This window comes from Desarmillaria tabescens (assembly GCF_030435595.1).
Source record: "Desarmillaria tabescens strain CCBAS 213 chromosome Unknown EV420scaffold_1, whole genome shotgun sequence".
Classification (NCBI taxonomy): Eukaryota; Fungi; Basidiomycota; class Agaricomycetes; order Agaricales; family Physalacriaceae; genus Desarmillaria; species Desarmillaria tabescens.
In genome coordinates this window covers 1,164,321-1,183,043 of record NW_026848300.1, presented here as the reverse complement: position 1 = coordinate 1,183,043, position 18,723 = coordinate 1,164,321, and the positions used below count along the sequence as shown (strand labels likewise).

General features: G+C 50.0%; 5 protein-coding genes across 5 annotated transcripts; 2 read left to right on the top strand and 3 right to left on the bottom strand.

Moving 5' to 3' along the window:
* Positions 1 to 1,760: 1,760 nt before the first annotated feature.
* On the top strand, positions 1,761 to 3,616 carry EV420DRAFT_1659747 (uncharacterized protein; the record flags this gene model as incomplete). Its single annotated transcript, XM_060478894.1, has 4 exons — positions 1,761 to 1,788; positions 1,903 to 2,222; positions 2,282 to 2,450; positions 2,505 to 3,616. 4 exons carry the CDS (start codon positions 1,761 to 1,763, stop codon positions 3,614 to 3,616), a joined length of 1,629 nt encoding a protein of 542 aa, XP_060339216.1.
* A 5,407-nt stretch (positions 3,617 to 9,023) lies between these two features.
* EV420DRAFT_31998 (uncharacterized protein) lies at positions 9,024 to 10,772 on the bottom strand. Its single transcript, XM_060481701.1, has 3 exons — positions 10,244 to 10,772; positions 9,985 to 10,162; positions 9,024 to 9,928 (listed from the first exon to the last, which is right to left on the bottom strand). Exons 1-3 carry the CDS (start codon positions 10,410 to 10,412, stop codon positions 9,373 to 9,375), a joined length of 903 nt encoding a protein of 300 aa, XP_060339215.1. The 5' UTR covers positions 10,413 to 10,772; the 3' UTR covers positions 9,024 to 9,372.
* Positions 10,753 to 10,932, bottom strand: EV420DRAFT_1224039 (uncharacterized protein; the record flags this gene model as incomplete). The annotated part of the gene is made up of 1 exon (XM_060466493.1): positions 10,753 to 10,932. A coding segment is annotated over one exon (180 nt), but the record flags the coding sequence as incomplete, so codon positions are not given.
* A 3,720-nt stretch (positions 10,933 to 14,652) lies between these two features.
* Positions 14,653 to 16,754, bottom strand: EV420DRAFT_1472653 (uncharacterized protein; the record flags this gene model as incomplete). Its single annotated transcript, XM_060469066.1, has 11 exons — positions 14,653 to 14,879; positions 14,916 to 15,012; positions 15,257 to 15,375; positions 15,422 to 15,673; positions 15,784 to 15,891; positions 15,935 to 16,020; positions 16,045 to 16,116; positions 16,241 to 16,372; positions 16,515 to 16,544; positions 16,612 to 16,676; positions 16,716 to 16,754. 11 exons carry the CDS (start codon positions 16,752 to 16,754, stop codon positions 14,653 to 14,655), a joined length of 1,227 nt encoding a protein of 408 aa, XP_060339213.1.
* Positions 16,634 to 18,622, top strand: EV420DRAFT_32924 (uncharacterized protein). Its single transcript, XM_060481725.1, has 4 exons — positions 16,634 to 17,758; positions 17,808 to 17,947; positions 18,007 to 18,130; positions 18,191 to 18,622. The coding sequence occupies exons 1-4, from the start codon at positions 17,070 to 17,072 to the stop codon at positions 18,270 to 18,272; spliced, it is 1,035 nt and encodes a 344-aa protein (XP_060339212.1). The 5' UTR covers positions 16,634 to 17,069; the 3' UTR covers positions 18,273 to 18,622.
* The last annotated feature ends 101 nt before the right edge of the window (positions 18,623 to 18,723 follow it).

Here is an 18,723-nt window from a genome sequence, read left to right as displayed (position 1 = left end):
GTTACTGTTCAACAACGTGGCTGTTGCTGAAGAGCAAGAAAGTCTCGAACTAATTGTTAGCGACCGATTACACAAACAAGATCAAACAACTAAGCGTGACTCGCACTTCGGTCAGGCGCTTTATGTTGCTCGCAGGTTTGCATGCAGGGAGCTATCGCTTAGCGATTCGAGAGTGAGTTCAGACTAAGTTATCGGGTGAATAAACTTTAGTTCAAGACTGAGGTTTAAGACCTGCAGTCGAGCTACTTAAATACAGTTTTGGGTCATTCTAAGTATAGTACAAGAGTCTGTAACGGTGCGGTAAACACACGGTACTGGCATGTAAGAATGCGATCAGAGTCGGAGGATTAGCATATAAGTATTACGAGGAGTCGGATAAGATAAGATACGACGTGAAATCATAATACGTACGTGTCACGGTGATCTGTAAACTCCCATCATCATCATCGACCGCTGGATATATACGCAACAGTGCTTGAGTATCTGGCATACAATATAAGAGCGGGAGACCGAACACGAATAATCAGAATGAAAACGAAGGCTGAAGATGCATTCAGGACGGAAAGCAGGGGGTGTCGGAGCTATGGTGCCCATGACTGATGGGCAGGTGTCGAATGTTGGGCCATATATATAGGGATCTTTCGGAAAGAAACCACAGCGTTAAAAAGGCGGGAACGGGTTAGACGATATCATCATAATGGCCTGCCCCTCTGGAACTTCCACCCCCTTTCTCTCAGAGAAAACATATCATTCGCTTGCGGTCCTTGACTCTGTGAATGGTAAGTCTGGATTTGTTCCTACACCATCCTCACAATCTCAGATTATTGACAGCTACGCATCAGATGCAAGGACAACAAGGGAATTGCAGACCTGTCAGTAACAAGCAGGCCCTCCTTTACATAGCAGCATATAGTGCCAAGTACGTGTCTTGGTCTGGCGCCCTTGATATTTCGGCTAACAAACCATACAGAAAGGCTGCCCTCAAACAAAAAGACTCAACCATGTTCATATCCAAGGAAGGAAGTGCTCCGTCTCCAGAAGGGATGAGCAGTCCACCTGCCGGGGATGTGTCAGGGCAGAAACGAGTCTGGAATAGGACGGCTTAGATAAAATTACATGTTCCCGTTCTCTAAGTTTGGAGAAATGTGGATAATGGCAAATAAATGAAATGGAGATGGAGATGTCGTGCCCCACGACTCTGGAATTCTGGTCTTCCCATCAGATTGGCTCGTACAAACAAATAAGTGGACCAGAATCACCAATTGTGAATAGGGTCCATTTGGGGAGTTGTAAGTGCAAGAATTGCGAGTATGTTTCGCGACCTAGAAACATGCTAATTGGGGATACTATCAGGGAAGGGCGGTTAGAACTTACTCAGTTCCATTGACATGTTGGAGGGCATTTCGACTTGAGCGTTGAACGTCGACATCCCACTGCCCAGGTGAAATACCATGGCACTTTACCGCGTTTGGGCGGGATAACACAAAGGCTGGTGATGATCGGGCTGAACGCACATTTACTCCATACGGATTTATCCCCATGGAGAGCCTGCTACTCTTTTTCCTTTATGGATTGGTCCCCATAAGGTATGCAGGCACAGTTTGGAGTGTGTTCTCCATATGGACTAATCCCCATATAGTATAGAAGAACTGGTTTCTCGACTTCAATTTTTTCCGAGATGGACAAGGAGAAATTGAGATATAAAAGCAGGGAGAAAAGCGAGGAAGTCAACTGCATAGATCATCTTGCTTTACTCCACCATGGCTCCATTCCAATCTGCTACCCACCGTCGCCGCCTTTTTAACTATTGAGAGTACGTCGCCGGCAACTACTTTTCTGAGGCCTTCGGGTGGAAGAGTTATTCTGGGAATGGCCACATACTTACCCCAGTGCATGCATCAGAGAGTGACTCTCCTGAGGCGGTTGCAGAAGCTTCGCTCATTGTTGTTGGCGAGATACTGCCGTCTCGTTTCTGGGTAGACAAAGTCGGTGGTTGGAAAAAGGAGTTTGGTGCCCTGAGGGGAGCTAAGTTCTCCCTGGCTCTAGGCGAACCTCAGGACCCTGCATTTGCCACAGATTGGGCGAATGCTGTCGGCAGGTTGAATAGCACTATTTCGCAGTTATCTGGACCCGGATCTAAATCGGAAAACGTGCGAAGCTGCATTCAGACGGAGAATCATTCCACTCAAATACGCTTCTCTGCTCCTGTTTTCGAACCTTTGGTACGTCTAAGATAGATTTGTGTTAATGTGCAGTGTTTTTGACTCTGTTTAACGTACAGGAGCCTGGAACAACTGTCCTGGACAGCCTTATTCAGAGATGGAGCGTGGACCCAGAGCACCAGGAAGCTTTGAACGCCTTGAAGACTGGTTTTCGAGTCACACCACTCAGGGTGTTTGATATTGACGACAATCCGGTCAGAGCTGAGAACATGGTGGGTCTACTCAAAGGTATATCCACCATTCACTTAGTGTAAATGACGAGACTGAGGGAATATACCTCAGGTGCACTCGCAGAAGTTCACTTCTCGATCCGCCATTGGAATATTCAAAGGGCAGGCCAAGTACCTCAACAGTCTTTTTCTTGCACTATCAACCAGATTTGCGTGCTGAAAAGAGCACCACCTCCTCCACCTAGTCCGTACAAAGGATCTTCACGTCCATATCGCCCAGTTCCTATCCAGCCAGGACCAGCACCTTTACTTCCTGCGGCAGAATTACCGGTAAACGCAGCAGCATCTGCGAGCGTTGAGGTTGATCCGCTTTCACCAATCCCCAATCGCTGCGACAACCTGAGTACGGAAGCGGAGCCTCGTACACCGACGCCTACATCCACCAGTCGGAGGGCAATGGGTTTTGGGACGAGGCTGAACTTTATACAGCTGCCCACTCCGCCGACAGACACTACACCTCCTGGCGTTGGAGTTTCTGCTAGCCACGTTCTTGGTAATCACAACATATCCCCAACACGGTCTCAGCCTCAGCACACTCGACCTATCCCTGTCGATAGTCCAGGCCAGGAAAACATACCCATTCCTATGGTTACAGCCCCTAGCACTGGCACTAGCGATAGCGCCGTCTTTGCAGACCCGAGGAGAAGGGCTATGACATTGGAACAGATTGGTGCGAGGACGGGACGCGGGGATCTTTTCACGCGGGATTTCGACCTTAGCGTGCCCATTCGGCCCCAGGGCGTTCAACTAGAGGAGGAAACATCGGGTGCACCGAATGCGATTGCAGGCGCTGACGGGAATGACTTACCAGAAGTGGTGTTGGGAGGGGAGTCAGCTACGAGGACTGCCAGTACAAATACTAAGGTGGGAGTAATGGATGTCTTAGAGAATACGGATGAAGCTCTAGCTACTGGTTCGCATCCGCCTTCTCCAGAAGTCCCACTTCAGGAGGCGACAGTTCCTCTTCATCCTGTTGTTGCGTTGGCCAATGCGACTTCGGAAGGGGGAAACGGTCAGAACGGCTTAATAACTATCCGATTGCCAGCCAAGAAGCAGCCTCAGGGGGTAACAAAGGAAGGAGGGCCGAGGAGTGCGGCCAAGCGAAAAGCAGACTCAGATGCAGATGGCTGGCCAGTGATGAGGCAAAGGACTGCTGCCACCTAGGTTCATTTGAAGTGTTCTATGCCTTGTATACATCAAATCTAAGAGCTTGCTTCTGTTCATTGAAAAATAACGCCAAAATTGTGTTGAACGTACTAGATGCAAAAACAATACAAGCTGCAGAGGGAGTGGTTCTATTGCCACAAACAAGTGTAAGTACCGTAATCTATTTTAAATGACATGACAACCTTGCTCATATTTTTCTAGAATTATATTCTTCAATGGCCATTATCCTTGCACCGTGCCAGTGACACCAGCGGCAAGTCGCCGGTGGGAAGGCACGGGATCATGCCGAGATTACAATGCTGGCGGGAAGATAAATGATATCAGGAAGCTGGTGGCAGGCCACACGGTTATCTCGGCGTCGTGTGGAGAGGAGGGCTGCCATCCATCGCTGTCCCGTATGTTCCAGTCCCCACTTTCATGCCCTGGTCAGTCACGGACAACCAACAATCAGTTCTCGACAGGCCGAGAGAATTGTCATCCGGTATAGACATCGTCTACAGGAGTCAACGTGTTCAGGTGAAAGTCACTACAGTGATCGGCGGAATCGAGGTGAGTCTGTGGAGAAGTCCAGTGTCCGAACGCAAGCAGTGCAAAGACGACTTACTGTTAATACAGTTACAAGTCAAAAAGAAAAATTGAGCTGAAAATCGTCGATTTGACACGTAATCGAACACTGAAAACAACTCAGTTCCACCGAAAATGAAGAGATAAAGGATCCGGGACTTATCACGCGAGATATCAGCTTCTTCAACTATAACACGTCTGCAATCAATCTTGAAATCCTTGAAGAGTCGACCGTGAGCCCGAAAACGCTAGAAATCCCGGCCATGGTGGTGGCTCACAGTGAAGGAAGAGACTTCGCTTTGACTCTCATGCCCGGACCGAGACCGGCCCAGGAGAGCCAACATGCAAAGTCGGTCACCCATCTCCTCAGGCGCGTGCATACTGACGACCGTGCTCTATGACGCGCAACACACGCATCAAGATTCTCCAGGGATGGACGAGATATGGAAAAACACGGTCAGGAGTCGACATCGAAGGGAAGAAGATGCTGATATTCGTCTCGGTCGACCGTCCGCCTTGACGCCCGATAGTTGCCAGGCCTTGTCCACCTCACAACGGGTTCGACACGCGCATCTTCAAGTATGCATTATTCCTTGCTCACCACAAGCACCTCCCGTCTCCGTAGAATTGTCACTGTCCCGAGCGCACCCACTGGTCCTGAAGATTGGCCTCGACTGTCACCCACCCACGATGGCGATTTTTGCGTGACTGCGACGTTGGATATCTGGGGAACTGGGTACGGATGTGGAGTGTGGAGAGCAATATCGACAGCGTCGGGGATTGATGCGATGTTGTGATGCGAATGTCCACAGGCTAGTTTGCGCATGTGCGGGAATACGGTATTGATGTTCAGCATCATCGCAGAGGAAGTTATGATAAGGTCACCGGTGCAAAGAGTGAGAAGGCTCGAATGTATGTCATGAAAATGATTATTTTTTTTTTCAATTCATGTATTCGGAAAGCGTGCGTCAATACAGAGTGTTTAATCGAGGCATTTGTCCACGTTTGTGTTTGTACGCATTGTTTTGCTCTTGATTCTGTACTACCACCATCAAGGGAATTCACACGTACTCTGTTCTGGCCTCTGCTATCCTAGGCTCTACAACCGCCAAAACTTGGGTTAGGTTACACTGAGTGACCAATTATTTCTTATTTTCACCTTGCTTACCGTTCTCAGATGATAATTAACGTGTATATCTCTGATGGAGCGGAACCGTCGTTCGAACGAGGTTTGGTCGATGAGGCCCAAAACCTATTCAAGGCCTTAGAAGAAACCATGGGCGATGTAGATGGGAGCTCCTCTTCCTATCGCGTTGATTGTGTCGTATGGTATGTGCATCTTTCGAAAACTGTAACATTTCTCACCTTGAACAGCAATCTAATCGTCGATGATTATCTGCGCAACGTAGCAAGGATGTTTTCCACCGGTGGTCGCTTGCTTGGTACTTTGTACTATTCGGCGGATCGCAGAATCTCAGAATACATCGCGGAAAGAAGAGTTAACTATATGAGTAGCAGGTCCCACCGTCCCCGCTGCTACCTGGGCAAGTTGTAGGTCATCATGTTGTTGCTTAATGGCATATATTCTAACGCCAATAGAACCAGCGGCTAAATTCCTTAATTATCACATGTACACCCAGGCTTAACGTACTTTGTGTTTTCTTGCTGTTTTTCTTGTTGTCACACTCGCACATAGAATATATCGCAATATTTGTCGTATTCCCTACATCTCGCTCGTACATAGAATATATCACAATATTTGAAGTATTTCATACATATACGTTTTCTTGCCGTCTTGCTAGTACATACAATATAACCCTCCATATCTTGCAATATCATTGAAAGGTTATAGAATCTAAAACTATAAAGGCACTACGACTTGGGCAAAGACCAGCAAGGTCGTACACGCCTCGGCACGTGGCGGGCCCTTGTTGCGAATGAATGCGAAATGACGTTTTTGATCAGTTCGATGATGGGTCAAGGGGGCCGCAATCAATTTTGATTATACTAAGTCGCTCCTCTCTCCCTCTTCGACGCATAGAAGATTGCGCTACGAAGATCGCCAGAAACCTGACTATTCAGGATTTCCCTACTGTGTCACAGAAATTTGCCTCACCAGTTAAGTTCGAGCCCCTCGGCTCACTAATCGCTCCGAAATATGAACCTGTGAACTTCTGCCCGGTCTGATATGCGGTACCAAGCAGAGTGTGACAGCCAGTCAACTTGAATGATGCCTCACGAAATACCATGTGAGGCGTTCAGCATTTTTGGATTAGAGAGAGCTTTGTAAAAAAAACTGGGGTAACGACAAGTTAATCTCCGCTCGGAAGGTCGGTAGGGCAAGAACGCCGAATCTTTTATGAAGGCTGATATACCGATAGATCAGCTGAAAGACTCAGTCACATTGGCGAAGTAAAAACAAACGTATTCTAAGACCCACCAAATCAGAATTTCTAGCAGCTACTCATTAAGGAGCAAAGTGAACATGCTATTGACTGTAATGGCGATCAGACTGACGAGAAACAGGGTGAAGTCCAAACCCGACGTCGTTGCTATTATTAACACGACTACTACCTGCGGCCAAAGTTTGAAGTTTGGAAACACAGATATTCGAAAGAGTCGCCTGGAATCCATCGAATAGTCTCTTCATCACATAATACTGACATCAGTGCGATGAGCACCCTTGTAAATGTGCGACAGGCAGCAAATATGGAACATAATTGGCCTGACGAAAATGATATACATTGACCCGCAACATGCGTCTGCTATATGTATGGGACCTCGCTTAGGCCTATGGCTCAGGCCACAACTCCGTAGTCGTCTATTGAAGTTGATAGCGACGCAGCGAGAATCTCTCCGTGTTAGTAAGGGGGCTATGATCAGTTGACATCGAAGGATCGCAATATACGAGAGATAACGATGCATCATCTAGGAGGGCGACAGGGATATTCCAGCGACAACCACTCAAGCAAACACAGAGTCAGAATGTGCGCCAAGTTATCGGAATGAAGCTGATACTCGAGTCTGTTCCAGTGTGCGAATCGACGCGCAGATGCGGCGATACACGACCGTGATCCTCACTGTTGATCTTGAAGACCAGGGTTCACAAATTGGCTTTTAAAGACATCGTTGGTGACCGTGTCAAAGTGGGAAGGACGGCGAACTGTGCGTGTGAGAGAGTAAGAGGAAGAAAAACAGACTGTCTGACCCCGTCGTGTCTGCCGTGAAAGTTACGTGAAGAGTTTGGGCTGACTTTAAGTGTAGGTTCAGCGGCAGCCGACATCAAAGAAACCTAGCCGTAAGGCGGTCAAGACCCAAGGCACCACTCTTTGAGCGACAGAAGGCCCGGGTCATCAACGATCTACAAGGAGAAAGGAATCAGATGGCGGGAAAAATAATCATACGAGTAAGAGCGGCTGACCAGTAGATCTTTGAGCGAGAGCGTCTTTTCAGACAGACGGGGACACGACACCGATTTCGTTTTCAGGTCAGATGAACCTCCGTTGCTGTCCGATTTGGAAGAGAAATTTTTACAAATGTACAATGAGTCCATGAACAACACCGATGGACCCGGGTCATTTTACATGACATCGAAGCGGGCTTTTGAAGGTGGGGAATAATTTTTTTGCAAACGACATCGACTGAGGCCCCGGGCTGAGATAGACGAGTCTCGTCTCGTCTGGTAGGAGCTTCAAGGGTCGGGGGCGGGAAGACCGTGCTAAGCGGAGGATCCCCAGGTCATTAGCGTGTAAAAGTGATCGAGGCCATTTCTTTCATGTACTTCAGATCGCAGTATAGTAGAGCCTTACGCATGGAAAAGTTTACGTCAAAAGCTTTGAGTGAAATAGTACCGCCACTAGAGACCTGGAGAGCTCATTGGTCGCCGAGTCGCATACCTTCATTTCTTATCTGGGCGCCATCGACGTGGGAGTGAATGTGGGTCTGCGCCGCGAGGCAGCATTCCAGAATCCATTTACGGGCCGAATCTTACTATTGAAAGGTCAATACTCAGCGGCGAACCAGTAAGAAGGCAGGACGCAGGTCCTCGAGGACCTTCCTCAGGTCCAGGTCAAGTTACCCGTTACTGATACGGCCTCCTCCTCCGTTGAGCTGAAAAGGAAGTCTTGATGACAAGCTAAGGGCTAAGTTTAATTCTTGCGCATCCCATTGTCGTGTTGGTAACCTGTATGATTCCTTGTTTGTCATCAAAAAACCTCAGGGACAATGAAGTTCGTTGCTCTCATTACCTCCGTCGGGCATCCGTGTCGGCTATTACGAGCCATCCGAAGTCTGTGCTGTCCTCGGTGTTAGAGCCAGATTTCTGCGCAATGGTAGCGAAAGGTAAGAATTCCACCAGATAATAAAAATTTGCTATGCCGGGAGGAATGTTCTTGGCTCCTGATGTCTTCGAATTGAGTCTGACAGCAATAACGAGGCTGTCGGCGATTTCCTGGGTTCCTCTTGGACATAAACCAGCTGTAGTCAACTTCATCTTTTCCCCTTGATGCGGTTCCTTGGCGCATCGTCCTTTACAAGGGTACGTCGGTTGATATCTTCACCCTTGGCGATCTATCCATAACCAATGATGCGCTCGTCGGGCAACCCGTTTCGTTGCGACGATCGGATGGAAGTGAACGCCTGCATTCAGAGTGATTTGCCGCTTTGGTGGAATACTTGGGTGCCTTCGAATTCGATCCAGAAAGGTGGTTGACAGACATGAAGCCTAGGAACTGATGTGAATGCCAACATGAATGCGTGTTTGCAATCGGGTTTCTCCCATGAATTCGTGGTTTCTATCATGTGCCAGTGAAAGAAGATATGGTCGGTTGCTGCTTGGTTGTTGGCTGGCGACTTCTGGCGTGTTCGGGTTGATGCGAGATTGTGTTCGGGTGCTGTGAAGCATGATAATTATAACATGCTCCGTAGTCAGGTCTCACACTGAACGACACCTCGATATCCACGCCGCGCAATCACATCTGATGCGGTGCGTTTGATGCACATGGGACTTGCACATCGGGTCCAGACGGTGGGACATCGAGCAGCAGAGATATTGGCCTTGTACGTACAACAATTGTCACACTAGAAACACAAGAAACACAGCACAAACACAGTTAGACAAACAGCATGTAACAGAGAAGAAGAAAAAACAGAAATAAGAGTAGAGGAAGAGAGAGGAGAAGAATAGTTCATCAGCCTCTGGCTTCGGCTGCATCTACAGCTTCAAGCAGATCATCTACGACACTCTCTTCAGGCTCCCCAGGCTCTGCAGCGACAGCGTCCTCGCTCTTCGCTCGATCCTTATCTGTCTTATCTGATTTGTCAAGCCCCACAGTTCGAACCTGTGTCTCTCGCATGTCGATATCACCATCGGCATCGATCTCATCGACCTCGCCGTCAGCGTCGGCATCGGCATCACTCTCCTTGCCGGAGCCGTTTGAGTGAGAAGGAGTAATGCGGCGTACAGAAGGCGTATCACGCTCGACTGCGATGGGAGGCAAGGAGGGAACGATGATAGTGTCGGAGCGGTGCACGCTGGAAGGAGACGCGCGATGGGTGGTTGGAGAGTGGTGAACAGATGAAGAGGAAGAGGAAGAAGGTCGCGGCATGGGATTGGAAGGGTGTGAAGGCGATGGTGAAGGGTGCAGTTGAGGCTGGGGAAGGTTATTTCGCGCGAGTTGAGGGTTGAGGGTTTGGGAAGCTCCAAGGGTGCCTCGTCGTTCAAAACGTTTCATTTTTTTGCGACATCTAGTGTGGTGATAGTTAATGAAAATGGTATGCGCTGTTGGCTAGAAAGGACATACCGGTCACATACGGTTCCAGGGCCCATTGGCCCCGGACCCCATTTCTCGACACACTTGTCTTCTTTGTAGCGGCCTGGCTGACCGCAGCTGCGACATATTCTCTGACCTTGCTCATTGGTTGGTGGATAGATCTTCTGTTCGATGCCTACAGTGATAGAAGGATGCGCTGAGAGAGAGGCTGGATGAGAAGAAAGATGCGAGGAATGGGTGAGAGATGGTTGTTGAGTTTCAAGGACCTGACTGCCAGGATTGTACTTGCCCTTCTTAGTAGGTGCGCCAGTGACGACTGGAGCAAAGACATGTGTCTGATACTGTTGTTGCGGGAGAACACCATCGGGAACGAGCTTTCCGGTGCCGGCGCCATTTCGGCGAGGCGGTGGGTGCGTGTACATGGCGCCTTCGTCGCGGTCAGCAGCCTGCAAGATCATCTCATCGATGGATGAATGCGATGATGAGCGAGAGTGAGACCGGTGCGGACGCTAACGGAAGGAGTCAGGCATAGAGCGGGACATCCCGGAAGACGCTCACAGATTCATGACGGCTCTTCTTTGCAGCATGTCCGCCCATTTCCATGCTGTCTGACCTAGGTCGGACTCGACCGACGCCCGGCGTCTGCTGGCCCTTGCGAAGCATATGAGTGCCTACAGGCGGCAACATGCCCTGGCTGGAGTAGACCTTATCTTCACCGCCAGCGATATCACCGATAGAGGGTACAGGGATGACAGGAAGCTCGCGAATGAGAGCGCCGCCACCAACGCCCTTGCTGACGATGTCGACACTCCTGTCTAGGGCGACTCGCGCGTCCTTGCTGTGGGCGTCGAGGACGGAGAGGTAATCCCGTAGCTGGAACCAAAGATCGGTAATCGCTACTCTTCGTGCCATCTCCTCATCTCTGAGACATTCTGCGCTATATGCACGTTGTTCGAGGGCCCGTATCTTGTCGTGAAGATCCTGCGATGAGCCATTGGGGGAGGCAGCGTCAAAGGCCTCTGCAAGACTTTTCCAGTGATCTGCGCGTCGTTTTTCCTCTGCAAGTGAGTGGCGCAAAGCCTCGATTTCTTTGTAGCTTTCTGTCAAAAGGCCTGCTATCTGGCTGCGAGAGGAAGGCTGAGCATCTGTACGGTCGCGGTCGCGGTCACGGGCAACGATATGATTGGTAGAAGGAAGGGAGGGAGGCGGAGGAGGGGACATTGGGGCGAAAAAGACGGGGCGCGGAAACCGGGGCGCATGGTCTTTATAGGCGCCATCCGCCTTCGCGTCGTTAAAAAGTCGGCCCGTCGTCACATGGCCGACCGGGACCCCGGATACCCCAACCCGCCTCCGACTTCTTCGACCCCATCCATCAGAACACCCTGCCTCGAGGCGTTCGCATGTACTCTCTTGCCTGATCCATCGAATTCAACTGATTTCACTTGATCAGTTCGTTACTTTCTCCGGCTCCTGCTCCGTCTTGCGCTTGCTTTACCCCGACAAAGCAGTTCGTCCTCATTGGCCACCGTTCTCACCGGCCCGCCTCCGAGATGTCTTAGCCAAAATGTCTCATTCATCCCTTGGTCTCCCCCCCTTGAGCTTGAGATCCCAATATTCGATGCCGACAATGACATCAGAATTTGGCGTTGCATTTGACTTTATCCTCCATCCAATTCAGGTCCCGCTGAAGCCGAGCAGTACGCGAATCATATAAGTAGGCTGGACCCTCATGCCCCAACGCCGATCCCGGTCAACTATCTCATTGTTAAATGGTAAATCCTGATCAACCTGAGCAGTTCCACGTACCACGCCAAATTCAAACTTAGGGGACGCCTTCGTATTCAAGGTACGCGCAGTTTAGCTTGTTCCATGATCGTGAATTTCTCTGAATAAATGAAATAAGGCTCCGCACGGCGCGTCGAGGTCGGGGGGGAATATGTAGAGCTGATTCGACACGACCCCAAGTTCAAGTGGCGTGTACGGAACTCTGTACAGTTAGTTATCAGACAACTTATACAGGACTGCGACCATGTCAATCCAACTAGGGCCTGGGCGCACAGAATGGGCGGGCCGTCCGATGGGCGTTCCGGTGCTTGCCAGAGGCTTGGTGAACAAATAATAATGCGTCATCGATCGAGATTCGTACTTTAACCAATTACAGCTTCCTTTGACTATTAATTGTGATTCTACGTGAATCGACTCCGGGTGAGGTGCGAGTTTTCTGGTGATAATCACAAGTCGGACGCTAATCTTGGCTTGCAGAAGAACTATCTTCTTTCATTTTACTTTTGTTTCATCGAGTATTTTAAAGACTCGAACAGGAAGAGTATTTTGCCTCTGATCAATGTCCCTGGGAGCGAGTCCGACAACAGTCCGGCGGCAATTAAGGAAGGTTGGCCTCTGATTAGGTTGCGGTCGAGGATGTGCTCTCGCTGTGGACTTTTAGAGACCCTAGCGGTGTACGTGTATTTCACACCAGCTGGGGTCGCGACTTGTCGTCTGTCATCGCGGATTTTAAAGACCTCGGATGGACGTGGTCTATGGAAGCTCATCGTACATTAATTCCAAGCCACCCTGATGCTTCCATATCAACGACCAGCACTGGAGGGCCAAACGAACTCATAGTGGATAATCACACTCATTTGGCTCTACCCATCTCTCCCTTGCAATCGCGCTTCGCTTCAAATTGAAATACCCCAGCCATTACCTCCAGCTGGACGCCGCATCACTTCTATGATATCCCTAATCCCGCCTTTGACAAAGGATCTTCCATTTGCAGATATTCGTGCGCCGAGATATCGATAGTACTCATGGTTCCCCGGTCCCCGCGTTTACATGTCCTACGAGCGTCCAATCCGCGACAGATTACCGCTCCTCGCTTGGGACCGCACTAGATGTGAATAGCAGTACCTGCAGGCTATGGTTAAAACGCGGCGCGGCAGCGTGAAATGGAAGGCCCTCGCTATTGTTGTTGGTTCCCACCTACCTATCTTCCTTCAACAACCATCAAATGTGGCCTTAAACTTCTTCATGACGCTGTTAACGAGATACTGAGTGAGGGTCGCATTGTGGATAAACGTGTTGCTAAATGTGACATAAACTTCGAGTTCACAAGACTACTACTCTCACTCAGCCGTAGATTCCGTATGGCCGCTGTATTGCAGATGATTCGGCCTTTCATCTTTCGTACCTTAATTCTAGCGGGAAGATGAGCCTATGCCGGAGCAGAAGGGTCGTGTTTTTCTATAGCACTACTGAATCACTAGTCTAGAATGGTGCGGCTCCGCTTTAAGTTGGAGACCAGGTGCTGTAATAACTGCGCAGAATGAAGACCCCACGATCAAGCATGTTCGCAGTCCAAAAGTGGTATGAACGGCGGGAATTTGCGCCATGATAGGAAAGACACGGGACCGCCGGCGCAGTCGACGGGACACCGCCTGTTAACTAGCAGGAAAATGCTGACGCTGTGCTGCTCATGTAAGGATGGCGCCGGCGGAATGTCGGGTGCATTCTCCCTCTTTTAAGGCTATGGCGCCACCCAGGGACAGCAAATGACGAGTCCCATCGATAACAACCTTGCGCCGTGATTTAGGAAACGACGTGGCGCCTACAAAAGTACAAAACACACGTCCGACACGTCGGTCAGGAGTGTCGATATTGCCGTGATCACCAATAACGAGGGGGGTACGAACATGGCAGTGTCAGAAGTCCCCAAAGGTGGCCGCTAATGGAAACAAACACCCATGTGCATGCGCGCGACGCACTGATGGGGATATCCCCCCACCGTGAGCGGGTGAGTCCGCTACCCATGACGAGAAAAGCATCAACGTGAGGCTGGAAAGAAGGTGGGTACTTGGCGACTTTGAGAAACGGATCTGGCACGGGACGGTGGCACCCCAAAGCCGTTAAATTCACAAGCCTCCCGGACCCGACCTGTGTCGCGAGAAAGGCAAAAAGTGAACCACGGGAGGAACAACACAAGGAACAAAATAAGTACGGGCCAAGCTCGGAAGCGGATTTTGTTATCGTTAGTGATCCATCTTCTTCTATGATATCATATCCTGAAGGCTGATTGGTCCAGGAAGGTAAGGCGCATACCTGACCGGGCGCTGTACCTTCAAATGACGTGAAGGTGGAGCATTGGTCTTTGCGGGAGAGAATGAAAACAGGTATGATAACATCCCGTGGGTGATAGGTGGGTGACACTGACGTTAGCCCTCACGTTAATCGTAGGGGGAACGAGCTCTTCGCATCATGACGCATGAGCTGGGGCGCCAGACGTACGGGGGTTACCATTCACCCGCCCGGACGCTTTACAGCGAACGGACGAACCAGACCCGATCTGGCGAAAAAAGCTTGTCGTGAGAAGGGTCGTTCGATTTCGTAGCATTGTGAAGAGATAAAAGATCCTCTTGGTTTTCGCTTCGAGCAGTAAACTTGATGGTATGATTAACTAGAAAGTAGGATGAGGTGCAACAAATCCTACCGGACAATCATCTATAAGTGAAGGAGATAGAAATATCAAGCTCGACAGCTCAGTAATCAGGCTGGACAGCCTCCAGCCTCGATAGCGCCATCCCGGCCTATCCGCCCTGCCCGTCACATGAGCGCTCAAAATTATCCCAGGACCCCGAAGAGCGTTTAATTGCCAAGACTGATCTCTACGGTCCTTTCCCCTGACGTCGGGGTCTTCAAAGATCAGAATGCCTCGTGTAGAGCGCCCGCCCATCTGAACTTGAACTTCAATCTGATAAGTAGCTTGGAAGCTTCCCAGCGAGGAGGCCGAATAAGAGACGGCATTAAACGCATGGTAATCACGTTCACTGCCGTCGCCATTCTATTCAGCTTGATAGGACTATTTTCATTTTGGACACCCAATGTCTTGGTCAGTCGGAGTGCAAAGTTGGCGCACGGGAACAGCGTTTCTATTAGACGTTATTTCGAGAGACGGAACAACGTACTAATGTGATAATATGTCGTCCAAGTGGCAGTGGGGTCGGCGGATCGGGAGTAGAAGGAAACAGTTTGCCGTGCTTCAGGCGGAGGCGTGCGATTCTTCTAGGATCAATTCCAGTTGTCCATCAACGTCGATTACTGAAGAGGAAAGAGCTGGCACTGTGCAAATACGATCCGGAAGCTGGAGCGAGAAGGCGACTATGGACAGGGTAAATGACGGTCCCGCGTCTAGATGGGCGTCGCAAAGCCGCTAGTCAAAGCTCGACGTAGTGAGGGCAGTTGTCACGGCCCTATCTAAAAATCCCGACTACATGATCCTCTTCGGTCAGTGAACTGAAATACGGACAAGTAGCTCAAAAGCCTCATTACGTGACGGAGCGTCGACAAAGATCCCAGTAAAAAGGAAGGCTAACATCCGGAAATGAAGAGGCCTGTTCTCCAGGCCGCCGACACTGGCGGTTCGAGCTATTATGATTGGTAAGTACGACTTTTTAGAAAAGAAAAGGTTTACTCGCCGCGAACTTGACGAATGCAGCGAATTCGACCGTTTTACCAATGGCTCCGAGGGAGACAGGTCGACGTCGTGAAAGTAGCACAAGTGGAGACAAATGGGCGTTTGGGACACGTCGTACTGTGACGTGGAAAGGCGGAAAGGCGCGTTTACTGAAACGGCGGAGGCCAGCTTTCGGCCGTATGTCCCGAATTTGTTCTTCAGAATATTCAGAATATATATCTCTACGGCTCCGGTGCTTCGATTCTTCACCTATAAATGAGACCCGGTACCGCAGGATTGCCACTTGAAATCCATCTCCTTCCCACAATTACATCCACTCAAAGTTTTTCCAAGCTGACCCTCTGTGGGTTACTGCGGACCGGCTGTCGTATGTCTTTTGGAATTCGCCAGCCTGTTTATTGTTTTTCTACTGCTCCGTCTGCCACGGAATGTAGTCGACGTCTTGAAAGCTTGAACAGCGGCCAACTCTGCAGAGGAATGGAAGTGCAAATCATTTTCAAACGCTGCTACTGGCGTCGGATGTTCCCGTCATTCTGTTGCATAGGCGCTTTGTCCAGGACTTGTCACCCTCGAACGGCGGTCGCCCGTCTCCGATGCTTAACCGCAAGGGTGATACTTACAAGTGACGCCGCAGCGCGTGTACTACACCGACTGTCGAAGCATGCTGCGCCGCTTTCGGGAGATTCCAGTTGCTGAGACAGGGTCCGTCTTGTTGCTATACAGCATAGTATCCCCTTTACTTCACCTTCTGTTAAGCTTCGAGATTAGGAGTTCTACCGAGTCGGTGGGTACAGTCAGTTTACCATTGTCCCTTACCTCAGCCCCCGTAAGTGTTTCGAACCCTTTGGATCGTCGACATTTCCCGCGCGTACGGTTGAGATCCCATCAACGACTTTAAAAAATTTCCAGAGTTCATGTCCGAAACTGGTGAGCTCGGCGATGGATATACTATTGAGTTGATGATGTGGTAGAAAAGTATAAGATAAGTATGCTCGTGGGGGACTTGCTATTGTGTTCCTCGTGGTGCAAGGATTTGCGGGGATGCGACTTGATATATGAAGGTCTCGAACCTTGTGCCGGCAGAGAATACCTGGGTACCCAATCTAAGGAGTCTGGAATCCTGTATTGTCAATAGTCAAGAGTTTGATACTCTGTTCTCTTCGGTCAAGCGTCAACTTGTGACTGACTCAAAGTCTCTTTCAGCCCCACCGTGACCAGGAACATTCAAATTGATGATGGAAAAGGGTTTCTTCTATAGACCAATTTGACGTAGAGGTACCTCAATACGTACCTGGATTCTGAGGAGCGTTATGTAACGGTCATGGATCATCGCTACTACACAATACCACACTACCACTGTAGTTTCTTGTAGTCCATGGAGGTGGGCTGATAACCGGTCGGCTATGGTGATAGAGCGCCTTGAAAGCGCCTCTGGTTACAAGGCAAGTAACCGAATTCGATAAAGTCCTAGAAACCGTAAAAAAAAATCGAGATACTCTTGTGAAACGAGGATTGTATATGGGGTAAATTGGACGACCAGGTTTAGGGTACTAAGCTTGCGAAATTTGGTGCGAGTGGCATGGGCTAAATTAAATGTGGAGTGTGACCGTGACTTGGTCACCCTTTAAGTCTGCGGTGGTCAATCATGTCGAAGAAAATGGCGCTGGAAGCCCTGCTGCTCGAGTCGTTTCCGGTGCCGCCTTCATTCATCCCACCGACGCCGTCGACGTCGACGAGCTTTAATAACCCACCGCCATCCCGTCCGCCGGCGACGCCGCTACCGCCTGTGCCAGGTCCCTCTCGCTTCTCTTTTCAAGAGACCCAACGCATTCTTGGTGCCCGTGATGACTCCCTTGCCAGCATTTCCATGCAAGACCTTCCTTCAGATGATGACGACGACCTCAACGCGATAACTACCTCTCGTATTCTCCCTAGCCCCCGGTTGTCAAAGAGAACGTCGGCCCACTCTTTCAAGAACACTACGCCAACCCGTAGCACCAAGCCTCTATCACAGTCTATCGCTGCTATTTCAACCAGCGATCCCGCTAGAGCTACCTCACCAGACATTACGACCATCATTTCTCGTACGCCAAAACCAAGGCGGAGCGCATCCACCACTTTCTCTCTTCGTTCCAATTCCACCTCCAGAGCTCCGTCATCGACCTCTACAAGTAGAAGGACCTCTTCGCCAATAGGGCTGCCATACGACCGATCCAGTAGAGCGACGACCTGGGAGGAGACAGACTTCATTGACGATTATGGAGAGTTGGAACGACAGCTTGACGGCGAAGGTACTGATTCCGATTCCAGCTTGGACTTGCATACCCCACTACCGTGAGTCGAGTGCCCGGTCTTCGGTCCTTCTATCTGAGCTTTTTAATAGCCATCTCATGGTCAAGCACGGCCTGCTCTCACCCAACTCGACACTCTTGCCTCGTGCCCAGTCCATGAATTCGGTTGATTCACTATTGATGAGTGAAGATGGCGTCATGATGGATCCGCGAGCGAGCATGGTTAGCGTTGGTCAGTTCGCGAATCATGATTGCTGGCTTGTGCCTGACAGTAGCTGTCATTTCACCTAGATACGACCAAGTCTTCGATTTTGAAAGATAATCGGGATACTCCCCAACGCAGAGTTCGACACAGAGACGGTAGGCTGTTGAGGGGTGGTATCGGTTTGACTACAGGCCTAGGCTGGAGCGATAGGTACTTGTCTGGTTTACGCTTCCATTGCTGTCATTTTGACTTTTTCCTGTATTAGCGAAGACGAAGACGCGCCCTCGGAACTGACAAGGAGAATATCGTCGTTGAACTTGTCATCCCGTCGTCCATCTTCGACACTCTCTGAGAAGAACCTGCGTACAGTCAGATCTTCGACTACCAGCCTAAGTTGGCAGTCTACGATGTCATCGGGAACGGTGGCCAGATCTTCGTCGACAAGTTCCTACTACCCCCCGCCCTCCTCTTTCGGCGTGTCGCTTCCAAGGTCTCGCGGCTCGTCCACGTCAACCTCCTCATGCAACCCACCGCCGGTTTCATTACGAGGTTTCGATAAGGCATTTCGAGGGGGGCTCATGAAGGAAGATGAACTTTACTCGCCTACGAAAAGCACAACTAGTTCGAGCCCGCCGTCAATAAAATCGACTTTCATTGACCGCGATAAATCGCTGCCGTCTCTTCCTAACCCCAGAACTGGCTCAATACGGCGACCTGCAAAGACAGTGACGGTAACGCCCCTACCTGCGAAGGGAGGAGGAGAAGGAACACGGAAGAGGACGCAGAGCCTGTTTAACGGTGCG

What these genes read in the sequence shown, in the direction of transcription:
- EV420DRAFT_32924 (XM_060481725.1), top strand. Translation starts at nt 17,070, where the DNA reads ATGTCGAAGAAAATGGCGCTGGAAGCCCTGCTGCTCGAGTCGTTTCCG. An exon ending in GACTTGCATACCCCACTACC is followed by an intron (nt 17,759 to 17,807) that starts GTGAGTCGAGTG and finishes GCTTTTTAATAG; the next exon opens with CCATCTCATGGTCAAGCACG. An exon ending in GGCCTAGGCTGGAGCGATAG is followed by an intron (nt 18,131 to 18,190) that starts GTACTTGTCTGG and finishes GTATTAGCGAAG; the next exon opens with ACGAAGACGCGCCCTCGGAA.
- EV420DRAFT_31998 (XM_060481701.1), bottom strand. Translation starts at nt 10,412, where the DNA reads ATGATCTTGCAGGCTGCTGACCGCGACGAAGGCGCCATGTACACGCAC. An exon ending in TGGCGCACCTACTAAGAAGG is followed by an intron (nt 10,163 to 10,243) that starts GCAAGTACAATC and finishes CTTCTCATCCAG; the next exon opens with CCTCTCTCTCAGCGCATCCT. An exon ending in CCTGGAACCGTATGTGACCG is followed by an intron (nt 9,929 to 9,984) that starts GTATGTCCTTTC and finishes TCACCACACTAG; the next exon opens with ATGTCGCAAAAAAATGAAAC.